The 21,884-nt window shown below is 43.5% G+C and overlaps 1 protein-coding gene across 1 annotated transcript in view; it reads left to right on the top strand.

The window, feature by feature from the left end:
• Positions 1-21,884, top strand: part of LOC137521230 (myomegalin-like) — a 403,861-nt gene that overhangs the window by 51,236 nt on the left and 330,741 nt on the right. The window contains exons 2-3 of the mRNA XM_068240204.1: positions 6,490-6,566; positions 18,088-18,211. Coding sequence (XP_068096305.1) covers positions 6,490-6,566; positions 18,088-18,211 — 201 coding nt within the window. The remainder of the gene's footprint in view (positions 1-6,489; positions 6,567-18,087; positions 18,212-21,884) is intronic.

Here is a 21,884-nt window from a genome sequence, read left to right as displayed (position 1 = left end):
AAATGCGGACAAAAGAGGCACAGGGAGTAAAGAGATGAGATGGGAACATGAGGTCACACAGAGGGACACAATAGTGTCATAAACTGAGGTGAGACAGACGGGGACAAAAGAGGCACAAGAAGAAAAGAGGGGGACAAAAGAGAATGGATAAAGGATAAGAACAGACCTACAAGTCCCTATCTCATTTGTTAACCGGGGACTACCTGTATTTTGCTAGTATTTGGCTCCACCCACACATGCCATGGTCATGCCCACTTTTTGCCACATCACACTGTGCATGCTGCTTTCTTCAGTGTCGGAACCATGCACATTTTTCGCTGCAGCGCACTTTGCACACGGACACTGTGGCTTGCTCACTAAGTGGCTTCGACACAAGTGGCATAGGCGTTAAAAACAGGCGTTACAACACAGGCACAAAGAGAGTGGTGAGAGGAAGTAGGTAAGGACTATAAAAAAAAACAAAAAAAAAAACCTTTAACCAATATTGCGTTTTTTTGCATTGGTTAGAATGTGCTAGGCACGTTGTGGTGTAGTCTTTAAATTTTGAGGACTCCACCCCAACTTCACTCACTCCACCTCCACTCCTCCACCCCTCCCGCCCCTCCTCCTCCCCTCCCCCTCCTCCCCCCCTCCTCCCCCCCAACTTCACTCACTCCCCAACTTCACTTACTCTCCCTTTCCTCCTCCCCAGCTACACTCACTCTCCCGTTTCATCTTTTACCGCCACAGTTTACTTTAAATAATTTTTCCCCACACAATAGTCATCATGTTGGACTATGCTGTGCAGTGTACATCCTGCAACATGTATGCATGCCTTGATCAGCGGATTGAGGGTGTTTACTGTTGCCCTGGGTGTGTGCGTGTTGCTCAGTTAGAGGCGGAAGTCGCAGAGCTAAATAAGCATCTCGCAACACTGAGACGCATACACAACATGGAGAAGAGCTTGAATCTCACGATCCAGACACTGGATGGAACCGTTGAAGATGAGGAGGGTGGAGTACAGCCGGACCAAGAAGCAGAGGCAGACGCTAGTTGGGTCACAGTTAGAAGGGGTAGGGGAAAAAGTGGCAGGGAGGCTAGTCCCGAGTTGTCCCTCACTAATAAGTATGCTTGTTTGCGTAATATTGGGGAGGAGGATTCTGGAGTAGCAATGCTGCAGCAGGATGTGCTCCTTAGCAACCAAGGGGCAGACTGCTGCAAAGAGAAAGGGAATAGGAGTGCAGCTAAGGCTAGACAGGTACTGGTAGTAGGGGATTCAATTATTAGGCGCACAGATAGGGTAATCTGTCGAAGAAACCGTGAATGCCGTACAGTCTGTTGCCTCCCGGGTGCTCGGGTTCGGCATGTAGCGGAAAGAATTGACAGATTACTGGGTGGGGCTGGGGAAGACCCGGCTGTCATGGTACACATTGGCACCAATGACAAGGTTAGTGGGAGATGGAAGGTCCTCAAAAATGATTTTCAGGTACTTGGAGATAAACTTAAAGCAAGGACCTCCAAGGTGGTGTTTTCTGAAATACTGCCAGTGCCACGTGCTACATCTGAGAGACAGAGGGAGCTTAGGGAGTTAAATAAGTGGCTGAGAAATTGGTGTAGGAAGGAAGGGTTTGGGTTCCTGGAGAACTGGGCAGACTTTGCAGTCAGCTACAGGTTCTACAGCAGGGATGGGCTGCACCTTAATGGGGAGGGTGCAGCTGCATTGGGGGAGAAGATGGCATTGGAGGAGATTTTAAACTAGGATCTGGGGGGAGGCGGGAGGATAAAGTCTCAATACGTAGACAAGATGAGGTAAAAAGACAGGGGGAACCTAACATTATGGGGGGTGGATAGGGGGGTCGGGACAGTGTAAAGATTAAGGAGGTTGGTAAAAATTCAAGTAGCCCATTTCATGTAAACAAAATTGGTAAATGTGGTGGTAAAAATATAAAGTGCATGGTAACCAATGCTCGGAGCCTTGCAAAAAAAAAAAGACGAACTAGAGTTCATTCTGAATGACAAAGGCTATGACATTGTGGGAATAACCGAGACATGGATGGATGAAAGCCATGATTGGATAGCTAATTTAAAAGGATACAATGTGTTTAGGAGGGATAGAACAAGGAAAAAAGGTGTAGGGGTTTGTCTCTTTGTTGAGAATTCTTTTACAGCTGTCCTCAACGATGAGATGGAGGAAGATTGCGAAGATGTGGAGTCCGTTTGGGTAAATATTCATGGTGGAAATAAAAGTTGCCAATTGCTTATTGGGGTATGCTACAGGCCACCTCTTATTAATGAAGCTGCAGAACTGCGATTACTACAGCAGATTGAAAAAGCTGCAAGTAAAAATGAGGTCATAATTATGGGCCACTTCAACTTTCCAGACATTGACTGGAGTATTGAGGCTACCTATTCTGGTAAAAGCAGCAGATTTCTGGCAGCACTACAGGACAATTACTTGACTCAAATGGTAACGGAACCAACTAGGGGGAATGCGTTACTGGATCTGATCATTTCTAATAGACTAGATAATGTATGAAATGTGCAGGTTCAAGAACATTTGGGAAATAGTGATCACAACATGATAACGTTTGATCTGGTGACTGATAGGCCACGGGGCAGCGGGACCACTAAAACTATGAATTTTAGAAAAGCAAAGTTCAATCAAATTAGGCAGGCACTAAGTTTGGTGAACTGGGATAATGTACTACAAGGGGAAGACACTGAAGGGAAATGGCAAGCTTTTAAACTTATACACAATCAATATTGTAGTATGTATATCCCATATGGAAACAAAATATCTAGGAATAAAAAAAGGCCTCTTTGGATGAATAGAAAGGTTAAAGATAAAATGAAGAGGAAAAAGAATGCCTATAAGGTCTTAAAACAGGAGGGAACTGAGGCTGCACTAAGCAATTATAAGGAGTGCAAAAAATTGTAAAAGAGAAATTAGGCATGCAAAGATTGAAGCTGAAAAACAAATCGCTAAGGATATCAAATCTAACCCAAAAAAGTTTTACAAGTACATTAACTCTAAAAAAAGAAAGGTTGACTGTATAGGACTCCTAAAGGATGAGGGTGGGAACTCAATGGTGGATGACCAAGGTAAGTCAGAGTTATTAAATGCTTTCTTTGCTTCTGTCTTCACAAAAGAAACAGCACTGTTGCAAACTACAGAGGCGGAAGAGTCTCAATCTTCTAACTGTAATATTAAATACTTAACGCAGGAAGAAGTGAAGGCAAGACTAAATAAATTAAAAATAGACAAGGCACCTGGCCCGGATGGCATGCATCCTCGGGTCCTAAGGGAATTAAGTTCAGTTATAGATAAACCCCTTTATCTTATCTTTTGTGACTCTCTTGCAACTGGCAGAGTCCCAGTGGATTGGCATACAGCCCACATTTTCCCATTATTTAAGAAGGGAAAAAAATCAGATCCAGGAAATTATAGACCTGTAAGCTTAACATCAGTTGTATGCAAACTATTTGAGGGGTTACTAAGAGATACTATACATGACTTCATAGTAGAAAATAATCTTATTTCTCAGCATCAACATGGGTTTACTAAAGACAGGTCCTGTTTGACTAACATGCTCAGCTTTTATGAGGTAGTGAATGCTAATATGGATATTGGGAATGCTGTAGATGTGATATACTTGGACTTTGCAAAGGCCTTCGACACTGTTCCCCACAAAAGTCTGGTGCAAAAGTTGAGGATGCAAGGACTGGGGAAGAGTCTGTGTGCATGAATAGGAAACTGGCTAATGGACAGAAAACAAAGAGTTGTGGTCAATGGATCGTACTCAAAATGGGATACTGTTAGCAGTGGGGTCCCACAGGGGTCTGTTTTGGGTCCAGTGCTCTTCAATTTATTTATTAATGACCTAGTAGATGCAGTAGTGAGCAATGTTGCTATTTTTGCAGATGATACAAAATTGTGCAGAATCATCAACTCTCAGGAAGATAGTGTCATATTACAACAGGATCTGGATAGGATGGCTATATGGGCACATACATGGAAGATAAAATTCAATGTTGACAAATGTAAAGTCATGCATTTTGGACGTACTAATGGTCTAGCACCATACAAAATAAATGGGATACAGTTGGGGACATCAAACTTGGAGAAGGACTTAGGAGTACTCATTGACAACAAGTTAAATAATCGTACTCAATGCCAAGCAGCTGCAGCTAAAGCTAACAAAATTTTGGGATGCATTAAAAGGGAAATAAAAACTCGAGATGCTAGCATAATATTGCCCCTGTTTAAGTCTCTAGTAAGGCCACATCTGGAATATGGAATTCAGTTCTGGGCACCACATTACAAAAAAGATATTGCAGTTTTAGAGCAGGTGCAGAGACGAGCAACAAAATTGATACGTGGGATGGAAGGTCTCACTTATCAAGAAAGGTTAGATAAACTGGGTTTATTTAGTCTAGAGAAAAGATGCCTTAGAGGGGATCTAATTAACATGTATAAATGCATCAGAGGGCAATATAATAGCTTGGCGGATGATCTTTTTGTCCCTAGGCCTTCTCAAAGGACTAGAGGACATGATCTGCGCATGGAGGAAAAACGTTTTAGCCATTTATTTAGGAAAGGGTTCTTTACAGTAAGAGTGATTAAGATGTGGAATGCATTGCCACAGGAAGTCATTATGGCAAACTCTATACCTGCATTTAAAAGGGGCTTAGATGCTTTCCTTGCGTTGAAAGACATCCATGGCTACAAATACTAGGTAATGCCTAATGATGTTGATCCAGGGATTTTATCTGATTGCCATCTGGAGTCGGGAAGGAATTTTTCCCTTTAGGGGCTAATTGGACCATGCCTTGTAAGGGTTTTTTCGCCTTCCTCTGGATCAACAGGGATATGTGAGGGAGCAGGCTGGTGTTGTACTTTATACTGGTTGAACTCGATGGACGTATGTCTTTTTTCAACCAAAATAACTATGTAACTATGACACAGGGGTGGGGTGGCTAGTGGGCGGGCACAGCAACCAGTGGGTGGACCCAGGGAGGGGGGGCCCAGGCCTGATGATGTGTGAGGGGCCTCAAAATTTCTGATGGCAGCCCTGCCCCCCCATCCTCTTTGCGCACGTACACACATATGCACGCACACACACAGGCCCATATATAACACCAACAATTTGCAACGCTCGTTATAGCTGTGGTGCGTCCCTCCCCAAAAAATGCCCTCAGACTCAGCATAGGTAGGTAGGTAGCCAGGTATAGGTGCCCTCAGTATAGGATCTCATGTGTAGGTGCCCTCAGTGTAGGTAGCCAAGCATAGGTAGTATAGTTGCCACAGTATAGGTAGGTAGTATAGTTTCCCCCAGTGTAAGTAGCATAGCTGTCCCCATATAGGTAGCATAGTTGCCCCCAGTGTAAGTAGTATAGTTGCCCCATATAGGTAGCATAGTTGCCCCCAGTGTAGGTAGTATAGTTGCCCCATATAGGTAGCATAGTTGCCCCCAGTGTAGGTAGTATAGTTTCCCTCAGTGTAGTAGCATAATTGCCCCCAGTGTAGGTAGTATGCCCCCAGTGTAGTAGCATGTATGCCCCCAGTGTAGGTAGTATGCCCCCAGTGTAGGTAGTATGCCCCCAGTGTAGTAGCATAGCTGCCCCCAGTGTAGTAGCATAGCTGCCCCCAGTGTAGGTAGTATGCTCCCAGTGTAGGTAGTATGCCCCAGTGTAGGTAGTATGCCCCCAGTGTAGGTGGTATGCCCCCAATGTAGGTAGTATGCCCCCAGTGTAGGTAGTATGCCCCCAGTGTAGGTAGTATGCCCCCCAATGTAGGTAGTATGCCCCCCAATGTAGGTTGTATGCCCCCAATGTAGGTAGTATGCCCTCAGTGTAGGTAGTATGCCTCCAGTGTAGGTAGTAAGCTCCCAGTCAACCTCCTCCCCTTCTGCGGCAGCGGGCCGGGCAGAGACTGACTCACCTGACATCCACGATCCAGCGCCGACGTCACTCTTCTCTCCCCGTCTCCGCTCCCTCTGTAGTTAGAGCAGGGCTACAAGAAAATGGCCGCCGATTGACCGCATTTGTGGACATCGGCAACCATGTTCTTGTAGTCCTGCTCTAATTGCAGATGGAGAGGATGCAGGGAGAGACAGCGGGGCGGCAGGGCGCATGCCCCCTTGAGAGCTGGCGCCCTGAGCGATCGCTCCGGTCGCTCATATCAAAGACCAGCCCTGCATGGCAGTACATTAGCAAGCACTTACAAAAGCCTTGTGCTAGTGCTAGTGGGTTCCTACCTCACCAATATCTCTATGCTGTTAGTAAATGTGATTCTTTGTCCAGAAATTCATACACAGTATGTCTTGTGTTTTAAATGTAAGTAAATAAAGTGATTTTGGAAAGACATGCAAATCCATTTTTCCATCACTTTTAATAAGGTATACATTAAACGTATTCATATGCTGGACAAATGTTGTGTCAAGAGAAGTGCACAGCTCAGGCATAGTTAAACTGCAATATCACATTAATTATTCATTTTATCTCGTTCAGAACATTGAACTTAAAGTGGAAGTGGAGAGCTTGAAGAGAGAACTTCGAGAGAAGCAGGAGCTCTTGGATGAAGCCTGGTATGTTGCCAGTGATTTATTTTTTCTTAGTAAAAAAAATATGTAAAGCGGGAAGATGTCGGCACTATATAAATACTAAATAATAATAATAAGAGTTTATTCAAAATTGCATGTAACAGTAATTTCCTGAGAGTTTTAAAGGACAACCGTAGCTAGAGGTATGTGGAGGCAGCCATATTTATTTCCTTTTAAGCAATACCAGCTGCCGGGCTGTCCTGCTGATCCTCTGCCTCTAATACTTTTTGCCATAGACCCTGAACAAGCATGCGGCAGATCAGGTGTTTCTGACATTATTGTCATATCTGACAAGATTATTGACTTGGTAGTTTCTGGTGTTATTTACAACACTACTGCAGCCAAATAGATCAGCAGGGCTGCCAGGAAGCTGGTATTGTTAAAAAGTAAATAAATATGGCAGCCTCCATATTCTCACTTCAGTTGTCCTTTAATAGATAACGCATGTCTCTATAGTGCTTAACTAATGAGCTTCACAGAAATTTGAATCACTGGTAGGGAGCTCTCTTATATTGGCTACCCAGTGGGTATAAAAGAGCCAACAGTGTCACTAGAGTCTTTTAGGGAGTCCTTACTTTACAAGGTACGAGAACATTTCCATTCTGTAGACTGTTTTTTGTTTTTTAAGGCCAAACAAAATCACATCCTACAAAACAGAAACCTGCGTATGGAGGAAAAAAAGGGTTTGCCATCTATTTAGGAAGGGGTTCTTTACAGTTGTTAATTTGTGAAAGATTTTACCACAGGACTTAGTTGTGACAATTACTATGTCTGCATCTGGATATTTTCCTTGCATTGAAGGACAACTGTGGCTAGAATTCCCAGTTAATTCCCAGCAGAGTTGATCCAGGGATTTTATCTGAATCCACCTTAAGTTGGGAAGTACTTTTTCCCCTTAATTTGCACAAGCCTAATGAGGGTTTTTTTTGCCTTCCCCTGGATCAACTTGTATATGTGAGAGTGCAGGAGAAAAAGGTATCTAATGCTTATTTATCTTCTAATTGGACCTGATGGATCTTTTTTCAATCAAACTAACTATGTAACTATGTATTTGAGAGGACACATCAATGTACAGTCAAATGCAGGTACAATTTCTACTGCATGTGGAAATAGAGATGTATAGTTGTACAGATGCAGAGCCTGCAGGTGAGTGGTGTGGGACAGTGTGTCTCTTGAATATAACGTTAGGACTATTACAGCCACTTACAAACAAATTGCCTCTGTGAGCACTTCTATGGATCTTTGAAAAAATAATATTGTTAGTGGAGTCACAAGCAAAGGACTGGGAGCAGTACTTGACTCATGTGCATAAAGAAAGGGATCTCAAGAGGCTCAACCGTTCAACTCATATAGTAGAAGAATGTGAGGACCCAATCAGTAAGGGCCCGTTTCCACTAGACGCGTTGCTATGCGGAAACCGGACAGCATCACAACGCGAAGAAGCTGCAATTCACGTCAATGCAGTAGTTTCCATTGACGCGAATTGACCTACCCGATCCGGCACGATGTGACGCAGGGGAATTTGTGGATATCATGCTGTAGTTTTTGGCAGCACACATCCAATTCCCTATAGCCAGCCACCAACGGGAACCTGCATGACGCCGCATCCGATTGTACGGAAGACAACCAGAAGTACCTGTGGGGGGATGCAAGGCGATGCGGCGATCGCCTCGCATCCACAACACTAGTGGAAATGGGCCCTAAGACTTCAAAAGGTATGATTGACAGCCCCAAAGCCTCTGTGGTTGATGATGTCCTCTGGTTCTAAGCTGAAAAAAAGTCATTTGGTTGAAATGGTAAAACAGTAACATTGCTGTGTGCAAACAGCATTGTGGTTGTGCTGCTGTTTTTGCACGGCCTAAAACAAAAGCAGCAGTACAACCACAATGCTATCTGTGCATGACAATTGTAGGCCCTAAATAACAGTTTGTTATGTGTTTAATTTCAGTAGTCTTTAGTGAAAACAAGAAGCAATAACACATAACACTTTTTTAGAGGGCTGGTTCACACTGGATGAGCTTTTTTTAAGTGCTTGTGATTTTAAAAGCTCTTACTAATGTACTGCTATGTGTGTGTTCTCACTTGAGCGATGTGTTGTTATAAAAACCACCCAAAGCATTGCATTAGCAGGAGTTTTTCAAATCATTAATGATTAAAAAGCGCTTGCAGTGTGAACCAGCCCTCAGGACTTGCAATCTGATGCAAAAACGATCTTGAAGTGGTAGTCTTGTCAATAATTTTATGTTTGTGCGTAAGTGGTCTGAAAGTCAGCATTTCTAGTTTGCTCTAAAAGATTCCTTACAGCGTTAAAGCTACTATTGCAGATTTTTTTTTGTAGCAAAACATCATTGAAACGGTTAAACACAGCACTTTGTCCTGCTATGGAAAGGCTATAAATCCGCATCCAGACTGGAGATAGCTGTATCTTTGTTTGCATTCCAATGTTGTTACATCTGTGTGTAAACAACTGAAAACACTCTCTGAGAAGCTCTCTGTGCTTCAGGCATACACACAGTTTAGAACAGCTCACTAGAAGATTTTAATATATAATAAAAAGCAGCTGGAATAAAATGCAATGGCAGCTTTCAGAGCAAGATAAACTACACTTTGGAAGCTTGTAATTTGTAGACAGACAATATCACTTGTGCACAAAAGCAAATATGATAACTGCATGAGTAATAAAAAGTAGGAAAACACATTTTTATTGAATGTTATGTCAGAGTTTTAGACCACTTTACACAATCTTTAGTACTCTGATCATTAATAAAATCTGACTATTCACAACATTGTTCTATACGTTTTTTTTAATTGCTTTAGATATAATTCACAGTGCTATTATAACTATATGAAGCTATACCTGTTCTCTCCAACTCTTGATTATTATCCGTCTTTTTTGTTTAACAGATAATTTTTTTCACAATTAAGCTTTATTTTGAAGAATATAAACAAAATAACAATGAAACATGTTGAGAAACAACCATCAAGAAATAATAAGGAAGTATGCAAATTTAAACAGTGTATTTTTTAGGTACATACAAAAAAGTAGGTACTGATACAATGCCCACGCAGCCAGTCACCGATGCTTCAGTCCTCTCCTCCGGTTCACTTCCGGAATTTGCAACTTTAAAGGAATTTGCGATGACCGTACTGGGCCTGCGCAGTATGTTCCCGGTGACGTCAGTGGGAGCCAGGACACGGCAACACAGGCTCAGTGGTTTTCTGACTTTAAAGTTGCAAATTCTGGAAGTGAACTGGATGGCGGATGCAGGGACTGGATCATCGATGAGTAGCTGCGCAGGCACAGGAGGTCTGCGGGGGACCACTAGAAGCTCCAGGTAAGTTCAACTCTTTTTCCCCCTACCCCCCTACAGTACTCCTTTAAGCAAGAAATATATATATATATATATATATATATATATATATATATATATATAGTATTGCATATAAATGCTATTTTTTTGTGTGCTTATTGTGTGAAATTAAAAAAACAACGGCGTGGGGTCCCCCCTCCCGAGCCTCTTTAACCCCTCGTCACCCATGCAGGCTGGGATAGCCAGAATGCGGAGCCCCGGCTCCCTGAGCTATACCAGCCCGCATGGTCCATGGTATGAGGGGCTCCGGGGGGGAGGGGCGGCCAAGCCTCCCCCTCTCCCCTGGAGCCCTTGTCCAGTCCATGGACAATGGGGTCTTCCTCACCTCCCTTGCCCCAGGTGGAGGCGGGGCGACGACTCCCTGGGAGGGGAGGGAGAGCTGTATAGCTAGAGCCACTCCGTGGTCCCTCCTGCATGACTTTCCGCACTTCTCCCCGCACATACCAATCTATAGCGCTGACCCACGCTGTCACCCTGGGTACTATGGGTGCTCCAGGGTGACAGCGTGGGTGGGCGTCAGGCCCGTTTCTAGGGCCGTGCAGCTGTGTGGGCGCCCTGGGCGCCGAAGGAGTTGTGGGCGCTGTAATGGAGGGGGGAGCCACAGCCGCGGGGAGGGCAGCCCGACCTCTCCCTCCCTTCCTCTCCGCGGGCCGCCCTCCATGCTCCCCCCTCCGAGTGTGACTGCAGGGAAGGGAAGCGCTGTGTACAGAGCGTAACTCACCTCCCTGGTTCCAATCGCCGCCGGTCTCCTCTTCTCCTTATAGCCGCTGATACACACGCTGCTTCCTGCTTCCTGCTTCCCTGGCTCCGCGGGGGGGGGGGGGGGGGCATTTTTTTTGCTTATTGTATTAACATATATATATATATATATATATATATATATATATATCAAACAAACAAACAAACACAAACAAACTTTTCTCCTGGCAGACTCAAAGCGCCAGAGCTGCAGCCACTAGGACGCGCTCTATAGGCAGTAGCAGTGTTAGGGAGTCTTGCCCAAGGTCTCCCACTGAATAGGTGCAGGCTTACTGAACAGGCAGAGCCGAGATTCGAACCCAGGTCGAACCCAGGTCTCCTGTGACAGAGGCTGAGCCCTTAACCATTACACCATCCAGCCACGCTATTACACCATCCAGCCATACACACACACACACACACACACACACACACACACACACACACACACACACATATATATATATACTAGCTGGACGCCCGGCGTTGCACGGGTATGTATTTGGCTGATGTTGGCCCCGGCCCCTTTTCCTAACCCTAACACACAATTACTTAATGACCAAGTTTGTGAGCTTTGCGGTCTTTGGCATCAATAATTTGCATTGCAATAAAATAAATCTGATTGGCTGTGGCTCCACCCCTTTTCTGAATTTGAAGCCACATCACCCAATGGCCAAGTGTACCAGGTACAGGTGATTAACAGTGCAAGAGGCTTGTGCCATTAACAGTGCAAGAAATATTCCCCTTAAAAATCAATAGGTGGATTTTGATTGGCTTTTGTACGCTCCACCCACCTTTCTGAATATTAATCCCAGTCACCCAGTGACCAACTGTGCAAAGTTTGAGAACTCTACCATTAACAGTGTAAGAATGGCTGCAGTTTACATTTTCCCAATGAAATTTATATTTTTCTCCACCCACTGATTTCCAGACATTGTTCAGGTATGTATTTGGCTGGTATTGGCTCCGCCTACTTTTTCTAACCCTAACACACAATTACTCAATGACCAAGTTTGTGCGCTTTGCGGTCTTTGGCATCAATAATTTGCATTGAGATTAAACAAATCTGATTGGCTGTTTGTGGCTCCACCCCCTTACTGAAATTGAACCCTAGTCACCCAATGACCAACTGTACCAGGTTTAAGGCTTGTGCCATTAACAGTGCAAGAATGGCAGCAATTACATATTCCCCTTGAAAATCATTAGGTGAATTATAATTGGCTTTTGTAGGCTCCTCCCACCTTTCTGAATATTAATCCCAGTCACCCAATGACCAACTGTGCAAAGTTTGAGAACCCTACCATTAACAGTGTAAGAATGGCTGCAGTTAACAATTTCCAGTGAAATTTCTATTTGTCTCCGCCCCCTTTTTGGTTATGGGAATAAAAAGTATCCTATACTTTATTCCAGGTAATGTACTATGTGTGTGCCAAATTTCATTCAAATCTGTTCAGCCATTTTTGTGTGATCGAGTAACAAACATCCAAACATCCAAATATCCAAACATCCAAACTTTCCCATTTATTATATTAGTAGGATACACACATACACACATATATACACAACTATATACACACATATATACACATATACACACATATATACACAAACACATATATGTGCATATATGCATATATATATATATATATATATATATATATATATATATATCCATACAAATATATATATTTGTACACTAAAATTAACAAATGTGCTTAAACAAAGTAAAGTGCTTAAAACACTATTTTGCGTTTGAATGTTAAAACATTAAATACTGTTTTAACATTAAAACGCTATTTAATGTTTTAACATTAAAACGCAAAATAGCGTTTTAAGCACTTCGGGCAGCCGCACGCCAGAAAGTTACAGTTAACAATGGTAAATACTGATTTACCGTTGTTCTGTATGGCGCACCAGAAGGGTGCATTGGCGCTGTGCGCCATTTTTTCCTGTCCCGATGGAGACCATGTGTCTAGGTGAATTTTCATTGATAATAAGGTTCTTAAAATTTGTAAAAGGTTTTGACCAATCAGAGATACATTGTCGTGAGTGTAGAAAATGTCTAATCTGGAAATATTGCCATTGGGAAAACTTCACGAATAGCTGACATGTGTGTAAAAGACTTCAAACCATTAGTGACAAAGTCTTTCACTCTGGGGCAACGAGCATCTGGTCAATTAAGCAGGAAGGGGATATCAGAAGCTATACAAAAGGAAGGATTATCCGTTAGGGATTCCAATTTACTCGGGAAAGAAACCAAACCAAGAGGGGGGAGACTCTTTCTCAGGGTTCTAATTGATGCTATCATAAGGGGGTTTCCCCACTGAGATTGTGTTTCAGCTGATAATTCTGTCCAACCAAGGGCCTGATCATCCCTTTTAGCAGATGCACGTTCCACAAGAACCCAGTTTTTTGGTGATTTGGTATTAGCCCATTCTACCATAGTTGAGCAGATATGTGATATTTATGTAGATCTGCAAAGGCCATACCCCCCTCTCCTTTTGGTAGCATCAAGATAGAACATTTAAGTCGAGGAGGTTTACAACCCCTGGAAATGTGGCTTTGGAAGACCTTGAGAAATTTAGGGGGTAGAGTAATGGGGATACATTGGCTAATGTAGAGAAAACGGGGTAGGAGATTAATTTTGACAGAGGCCATGTGACCAAATTATGTAAGATTTTTCTGTTGTTCCCATTTCAATAGGGCATCACTGAGGGCATTACCTATCTTTACAAAATGTAAGGAGTAAAGATCTTTTAGATTTGATGGAATTTCAATACCTAAATATTTAAGAGATTCCCGAGCCCAGGAGAAGGCAAATGTGGACTTACATTGACTAATAAGGGAAATGTCTAGTGAGACATTTAAAGCTTGAGATTCTGAATTGTTATTGATTGTTAAGCCAAGAGGCAAACAAACAACACAAAACAAATAACCCAGAGTACGTTCAGGTCAGAAAAGCAAAAGATTAACAATCACATAGTAATATAACATAGGTACAGTAGTACAGATTACAGAATATGAGTAATCAAAATACTTATTTTTTATACTTATGCAATACAAACATTACCATATAAACCAGTATGAAAACAATGGACATCAGAGGTCCCAAGGAATCATCACTGTACACTGGTTACAGAACTCAATTAAACCATCATAATAAATTGTCTATAAACATCTTGTATCGACACAGTTACGTCTTAGGCCTCGTTCACATCAGGGCCGTTTCTGTGCGCTTTCCACAGCGCACTGCCCTGTGCGATCAGCAAGGTATTCATTTTTCCATGTAACTAAATGTAGCTGGTTCACATCTATGCGCTGCGCTGAGCAGCGTTACAGAAACGTAGTGTTGCATGCATTTCTGTGCGCTGAGCTGTAAAGCGCACAGCAATGCAAGTGAATGGGTCCGCTTTTTTAGCGCATAGAAGCGCGTACAAGCGCATAGAAGCGCATGCGTTTTTTACCCCTAATTGGAGAAAAAAATACATTTACATACAAAAACAAAGTTTTATTGACAACTGCTGCTGCTACAATAAGCAAAACGTGCTTTAAAAAAGCGCAGCGCAACGCAAAGAAACGCGGACTAAAGCGCGCACAAGCGCATGCGTTTTTTACCATGCGCTTTAACACGTTTTTCAGCGCAGCAGATGTGAACGAGGCCTAAGTGAGGAACTATAGTATCTAGTGAATCCACCCAACAGCGCCAAATCTTATCAAACACTGTAAATTGACCTCGTGCCTGATATGTCAATCTGTACAGCGATATATTCGAGTTGACCAATGTTTTCCAATCAGCAAATGTGGGAGGAGTCTGTAATTTCCATTTTAGTAGGAGACATTTTCTACCATAGAAATATAATACCGTGATCAATTTATTTTTATATTTGTTGCAACCAATCAATCAGTATACCCAGTAAACATTGATAGGCCGAGAGAGCCACAGGCAAATTAAATTTAGATTGCAAGAAATATGTTACTGACTTCCAATATTGCTATACCAATGAACAAGACCAGTCACAGTGCATAAAATCAGCAGGCCACACCCCACATTTAAAGCAATGATCATTGTGAATAGTACTGATCCTAGCCAGTCTAGATGGTGAGTAATATATCTGTTTATTTATTTATTGTATTTATAAAGCGCCAACATATTACGCAGTGCTGGACATTATTTTAGGTTACAGACAATATTTAGGGGTGACATACAGCAATATGACAATACAGGAATACAAGAAAAAACAGATCACACAGCACAGTATGAGTACAAGGTAATGCTTAGTCAGTCACTGGATGTGAGCATGGAGATTAGGCAAGTTAGGTTCACTCAGATGCATAACATGTGTGCACAGTAATGGAGGTGCATGATCAGGTAGGACACAACAGGAGGAGGACCCTGCCCAAAGGCTTACAATTTAGAGGGAGCGGTAGGGACACGAAAGGTAGGGGACCATAGTTTACCAGGGGTTTAGAGCACTTGTGAGGGGTGGTAGGCCAGAGTGAAAAGGTGGAGTTTTGAGGGCCTTCGTGAAGATATTGAAGGAGGGGGCTGCCCTAATGGGTGAAGCCATTTCAACTGAATTACTTTGTCCCTAGAAGAGATCACCGTTTTATGATAAGTTTCAGTCAACTCTTCCCAGGCCTTAGACATCAAAGAAGATCCCTCCAACTGCCACTTACCATACATGGCTTGAATCTTCCCTCTTTGTGTATATGACAGAAGAAAATTATAGTATCTAGATATTAACTTTTCTTTTTTCTTATTTAACAGTAGTAACTCTAGAGGTGAGGGGTATACATTGACATCTGACAGACCAAGTTGTGACTGAACTGCATGTCTTAATTGGAAATAGTGAAACAAGGACCCCCTAGGAATACCAAACCAAACTAACCTCGAGAAGTCTTTAAATTTGCCATCTAGAAATATTTGATTGACATATTTTATACTATGCCGTCTCCAGAAAGCATCATTGGAAATGGCAGCAGCTTGGGCAAATTTTTGTTAAACCACAATGGAGCACTGGGAGACACCTGCTTAACGTCTATAGCAGTGGTTCCCAACCTTTTCCAGGTCGTGACACATCACGACAAACATTCAGATATCCGTGACACGTCACATCATGCCAAACATTCAGATATACATGACACGTCGCGTATGATAGAAAAGATTCAGTAACAATCTGCTGATGCTGCAGGCACAATGAGGGGCTCAGTAACAATCTGCTGATGCTGCAGGCACAATGAGGGGCTCAGTAACAATCTGCTGATGCAGCAGGCACAATGAGGGGCTCAGTAACAATCTGCTGATGCCGCAGGCACAATGAGGGGCTCAGTAACAATCTGATGATGCTGCAGGCACAATGAGGGGCTCAGTAACAATCTGCTGATGCCGCAGGCACAATGAGGGGCTCAGTAACAATCTTCTGATGCTGCAGGCACAATGAGGGGCTCAGTAACAATCTGCTGATGCTGCAGGCACAATGAGGGGCTCAGTAACAATCTGATGATGCTGCAGGCACAATGAGGGGTGCTCAGGTGTATAGTGGCCCCAGTATATGTACCCAGGTGTTTAGTGGCCCCAGTATATGTACCCAGGTGTATAGTGGCCCCAGTATATGCAGCCAGGTGTATAGTGGCCCCAGTACATGCAGCCAGGTGTATAGTGGCCCCAGTATATGCAGCCAGGTGTATAGTGGCCCCAGTACATGTAGCCAGGTGTATAGTGGCCCCAGTACATGTAGCCAGGTGTATAGTGGCCCCAGTACATGCAGCCAGGTGTATAGTGGCCCCAGTACATGCAGCCAGGTGTATAGTGGCCCCAGTATATGCAGCCAGGTGTATAGTGGCCCCCAGCTGGAGCAGAGCAGCGCAGCAGAGAGGAGCATTGGGTAGAGCAGCGGGGAAGGGCGGACGTTTCCCCCCCACTTCCCTCACCTTGGGGCTCCTCTCCCTGGCTCTCCCCTCCATAACATTGCGGCGGCGGTGGCTGGCAGCGGCGGCGGTGGGCGGGACTTACCTCCTCCAGTGTTTCGGCGAGTGGACGGACGCTGTGCCTATGCGTGCAGCTAGTCTGGTCTAGTGAAGCTGCAAGCACGCACGCACAGCGTCCACTCGCCGGTACACTGGAGGAGGTAAGTCCCGCCCACCGCCGCCGCTGCCAGCCACCGCCGCCGCTGCCAGCCACCGCCGCAATGTTATGGAGGGGAGAGCCCAGACGAGCAGGGGGAGCAGAGAGCGGCGACACATAGCTGGTGCTGCCGCGACACATAAATGTGTCGCGGCACACCGGTTGGGAACCTCTGGTCTATAGATACTATTGTAGAGAGAACAGAGGCGCCAAAAGAATAAAAGCATACAGTATATCTAAAAGTTATAAAACTCTTAAGGAGGCGGTGGTGGACACACCTTCCCAAAGTAGACAGGATACTTTAGATTTAGATACAAGAACATTTATTTATATACTCCAACAAACAGTGCATCGCGTTTCGCGGGTATATTCCCGCTTCCTCAGGTAATAACGTGGTTGCCTGTACGGTGACCCTGGCTTGTGAGTATATCTATTATATATACTTTTCATTCATCCACCTCTCAACTTACTACACTTTATTGGGCTCTCGGCGTCCCTTTTTTCCCGTCTGTAGATACTAACTTACTTGCCCTTTTAAATATCCGGACAGTAGTATTAATGACATGTAAACCTGTCTGTGCTATAGGAACACCCGATCTATATATAGCGCCACATAGTGATTCATAGATTGTCATCCATCTTAGTCACTACCGTTGAATTACACTGTATGCCCTCTGATTGGATATCTGCATATGCTTTTAAGTTCTTAAGCATATCTTAAAGTGTACCCTAGGTATCACAAAGTTAAAAAGTAAATACTTACCTAAGAAGAGGGAAGCCTCTAGATCCAATAGAGCCTTCCCATGCTGTCCTCTAGTCCCCCATCGCTGACCATGGGCACTTAGAAGGGTTTGTCGGTAATGAAATTGGGGCCATGCTAGATAGAGGTGCTCAGGTGTGACAAAACTCGTTATAACCGTAGAATCAGAGGAAGACTTGGCTTACCTCAAGGATGGCACAGAAAGTATTTAAAAATTAGTGTTTTTTCCCACCCACTTCTTCAGGCTAATTTTCAGTGCAAGCTGTATAATTCTACCTAGCACTGAGCAGCTGTGGTTGTTTTGCCTTGGAGAGCTTCTGATGGGAATTTATGTAGCTCTTTACCCAGTACTGTATAGAGCCATTGGTACTCTGTACTAGAACTGGTTGAAAGTGGTGTACAGCCACTAAATCTATGGGTAGTACCCCAGAGAGAGTCATGAAAGAGAGTCAAAAAAGCCTTTTATTTCACCCCAAGGTTTCCTTTAAATTATATATCTGGGTTGTTTTTCAGGAGTACTGTTGAAACCTCGACTAGTTGCAATGAACCAGAGCTACATGAGGAGTGCAAGCAGAAGCTGGAATATGCGGAGCAGGTTCAGAAGATTCTGGAAAACAAGATTCAGTGTCTGCAAGAGGTTAGTAAAAATACTGTAGTTCTGTGACATACGGTAATAACATGTAGACTAATAAAGAATCATGAGGGGAGTCTAGATTTCAGTAACATTTCCTAAAATGACTGCAGTATGTTTAGGCCAAGGCTCTAAGGCCACATATTTTGTAGGATGATGGCTCTAAAAATTTAGTTAGGCTGTTTTGTAATCATTAGGGTCTAGTTATGAAGTTTAAACAGCTTTTTTGTCAGAAACATGGCATTATTTCATTAAAAAATCAAAGCCCTTTTCAGATCACCATATTTAAAAAAGCTCCAATCACTTAAAATGATTGGCACCTTTATAAGGAATAGTCACTTTTTACATTAGTGCAACACTTTAGTAAGTAGTGGTGGACCATTGTGTGAAAAATACCTCAGAGCTATAGGGCGGCGTCAATTGGGGAAATGATGATTATTACCCATAAGTAAAAATAACGATATATACTGTATAAGCATGAATATATATCCTTATCATGCACGTGCCAACATAACTAAATAGCAAGCATGAAATGAAGATGAGAATTGGCTCTTGGGTGCATGAAAAGGATAGAAAACTTTATTCATATAGATCCCATATATCAACACGTATCATAAATACAAATATCCCATATAACCCAAAATGACCCGATAAAAATACTCGTCACAAAACACTCCAACACCATAGGGGCTGCAGTCCCCTGTGTAAAAACCGGAACCTGTACCATGAATGACAAGACAGTAGGTAAAAGATGATAAATGTAGTGCCACTATTATGGATGAAGTGGAAAGGCCATAAAGTTCAAACCAAACATATAGTGAGCAGTGGACAGCACACGGATGCAAGCGTAACGTATTAATAGTTCTCCTGAAGCATGAAATGGACACAGGAAGGCAAATCCATGTATGATGGCAGCATCAATGAGCACAAACTTGAAGCAAGTAAATAGCACGTAAGCAAGCTGGTGACATGCAGATTGATGGCATGTGAGACAAGCTGATGACATGCAGATTGATGGCATGTGAGACAAGCTGATAGCATGCAAGATGCATATGTAAGTACATAGTCCCCCAATCACAGGGTATAAGCTGATGCAAGACAGATGATCTTCACAGAATGTGGGCACATGTAACAGGTAGTACAAACAGTCCCCCAATCGCAGGGCATGTGCAGCTGATCAAACAAATGATTGCATGGAGTGATGTCCTCTCATATTTACCAGATTCCAATGGCAGAGTCCAGAAGGCAATATGGATGTGAGCTTGCAGATCCCTTGTGCTGCCAGTAAGCTGACCCCGGTCATCCAAATATTGTAGATATGAGTTAATCCAAGTTGGTACAGGTTCCAGGAGGTATGGAGGTATGGAGGAGAGGAGACGCTGTCAGGAAAAGCCTGACATGTTTCGCCGCACCTGGCGGCCTTCTCAAAGGCAGACAGCGTTGGTATATACATGGACGCCATGACGGCGTCCATAAATACTGAATGCGGCTGCGCAGCCCATCCCACCCCGTCCCCAATCACACGCATCATCACCACACACCCACAATATTGTGGGCGTGCGGGCGGCCACCAGCTGGAGCGCAACTGCGCTCCACCAACAAGCATCTGATAGATATGTGCATTTATGGGGGTTATTTGGGATCCGCGCTTCCAGACATGGCGCCCCTGAATTTATGGTGTGTCCATGCCTATAACGCGAATCTATATATTAGAGGTTGTAATTCAACATTATTTTATTTTAGCTTTTTTTCTTCCTATGTTTTGCCATCTATTATCCCAGGTTATGGCGGATGGTATTTTCCCTTTTTATTTTGGTTTGTGTATTCATTGTTTATTTACATGCATTATATGCCTCATGTGGCTGCGCTGTCCGCACTTGCCCGTCGCTCCGCTCCTCCATCCTCCCCATTGGGCGGCTACCTGTCCGACGTCATCCGTTCGGCGCCATACGACGCCGTTTTGTGATGCTTGTTGGTGGAGCGCAGTTGCGCTCCAGCTGGTGGCCGCCCGCACGCCCACAATATTGTGGGCGTGTGGTGATGATGCGTGTGACTGGGGACGGGGTGGGATGGGCTGCGCAGCCGCATTCAGTATTTATGGACGCCTTGATACCAACGCTGTCTGCCTTTGAGAAGGCCGCCAGGTGCGGCGAAACATGTCAGGCTTTTCCTGACAGCGTCTCCTCTCCTCCATACCTCCATACCTCCTGGAACCTGTACCAACTTGGATTAACTCATATCTACAATATTTGGATGACCGGGGTCAGCTTACTGGCAGCACAACGGATCTGCAAGCTCACATCCATATTGCCTTCTGGACTCTTCCATTGGAATCTGGTAAATATGAGAGGACACCACTCCATGCAATCATTTGTTTGATCAGCTGCACATGCCCTGCGATTGGGGGACTGTTTGTACTACCTGTTACATGTGCCCACATTCTGTGAAGATCATCTGTCTTGCATCAGCTTATACCCTGTGATTGGGGGACTATGTACTTACATATGCATCTTGCATGCTATCAGCTTGTCTCACATGCCATCAATCTGCATGTCATCAGCTTGTCTCACATGCCATCAATCTGCATGTCACCAGCTTGCTTACGTGCTATTTACTTGCTTCAAGTTTGTGCTCATTGATGCTGCCATCATACATGGATTTGCCTTCCTGTGTCCATTTCATGCTTCAGGAGAACTATTAATGCGTTACGCTTGCATCCGTGTGCTGTCCACTGCTCACTATATGTTTGGTTTGAACTTTATGGCCTTTCCACTTCATCCATAATAGTGGCACTACATTTATCATCTTTTACCTACTGTCTTGTCATTCATGGTACAGGTTCCGGTTTTTACACAGGGGACTGCAGCCCCTATGGTGTTGGAGTGTTTTGTGACGATATTTTTATCGGGTCATTTTGGGTTATATGGGATATTTGTATTTATGATACGTGTTGATATATGGGATCTATATGAATAAAGTTTTCTATCCTTTTCATGCACCCAAGAGCCAATTCTCATCTTCATTTCATGCTTGCTAGTGGTGGACTATGTGCTACTGATTCTCTGCCTGCAAAGTCAAAATTGTGAATACCAAATAGTCACTTCATTCAAATGAGTAGATTTTCTCACCAGAACTTTACGGTAAGTACAGCAGGCAATCAAGTAGTGATGACCTCCGTATAAAGTTAGAATACAGCTTTATAGCTAACAATCTTAAAGAACTACTGATCCTTTAGCTGGCAGGTTTTTTTTTATAAACACACCCCATAAAATATCACTGTGGCTGACCACATTTTCTAATGGTGAGTAAAAATGTATATTATGATAATTAGACCAATTCAGAAGGAAGATAGAATGAGTAAATTGCAGCTTCTTGAAGCTGATCCAATTAACCAACAGCTTGATGCTGAATGGAATGCATACTGTTGGATCCAGAAAAGACACCCTTGTGCTCCCTAGGTTTTCTCTGCTAAATAATAAACTCCATGACTAGGGGCTGGCTGGTTTTCACATGAAAGAGGACTGAACTTTTGTTAACTGATGTTTTAGCACAGAAGCTTTCGTGCATGCCAACTTCACTCTTTTTGCATGGATTTGTAAATGAAAACCCTAAAAAGTGCAAATACTGAACTAGGAATTGACAGAATACAGAACTTGGAAATGATATCCGCCTTCAATCA

This window comes from Hyperolius riggenbachi, chromosome 6 (assembly GCF_040937935.1).
Source record: "Hyperolius riggenbachi isolate aHypRig1 chromosome 6, aHypRig1.pri, whole genome shotgun sequence".
Classification (NCBI taxonomy): domain Eukaryota; kingdom Metazoa; phylum Chordata; class Amphibia; order Anura; family Hyperoliidae; genus Hyperolius; species Hyperolius riggenbachi.
Note: the sequence above shows the minus strand (reverse complement) of the source record. Positions and strands in the feature narration are given on the sequence as shown.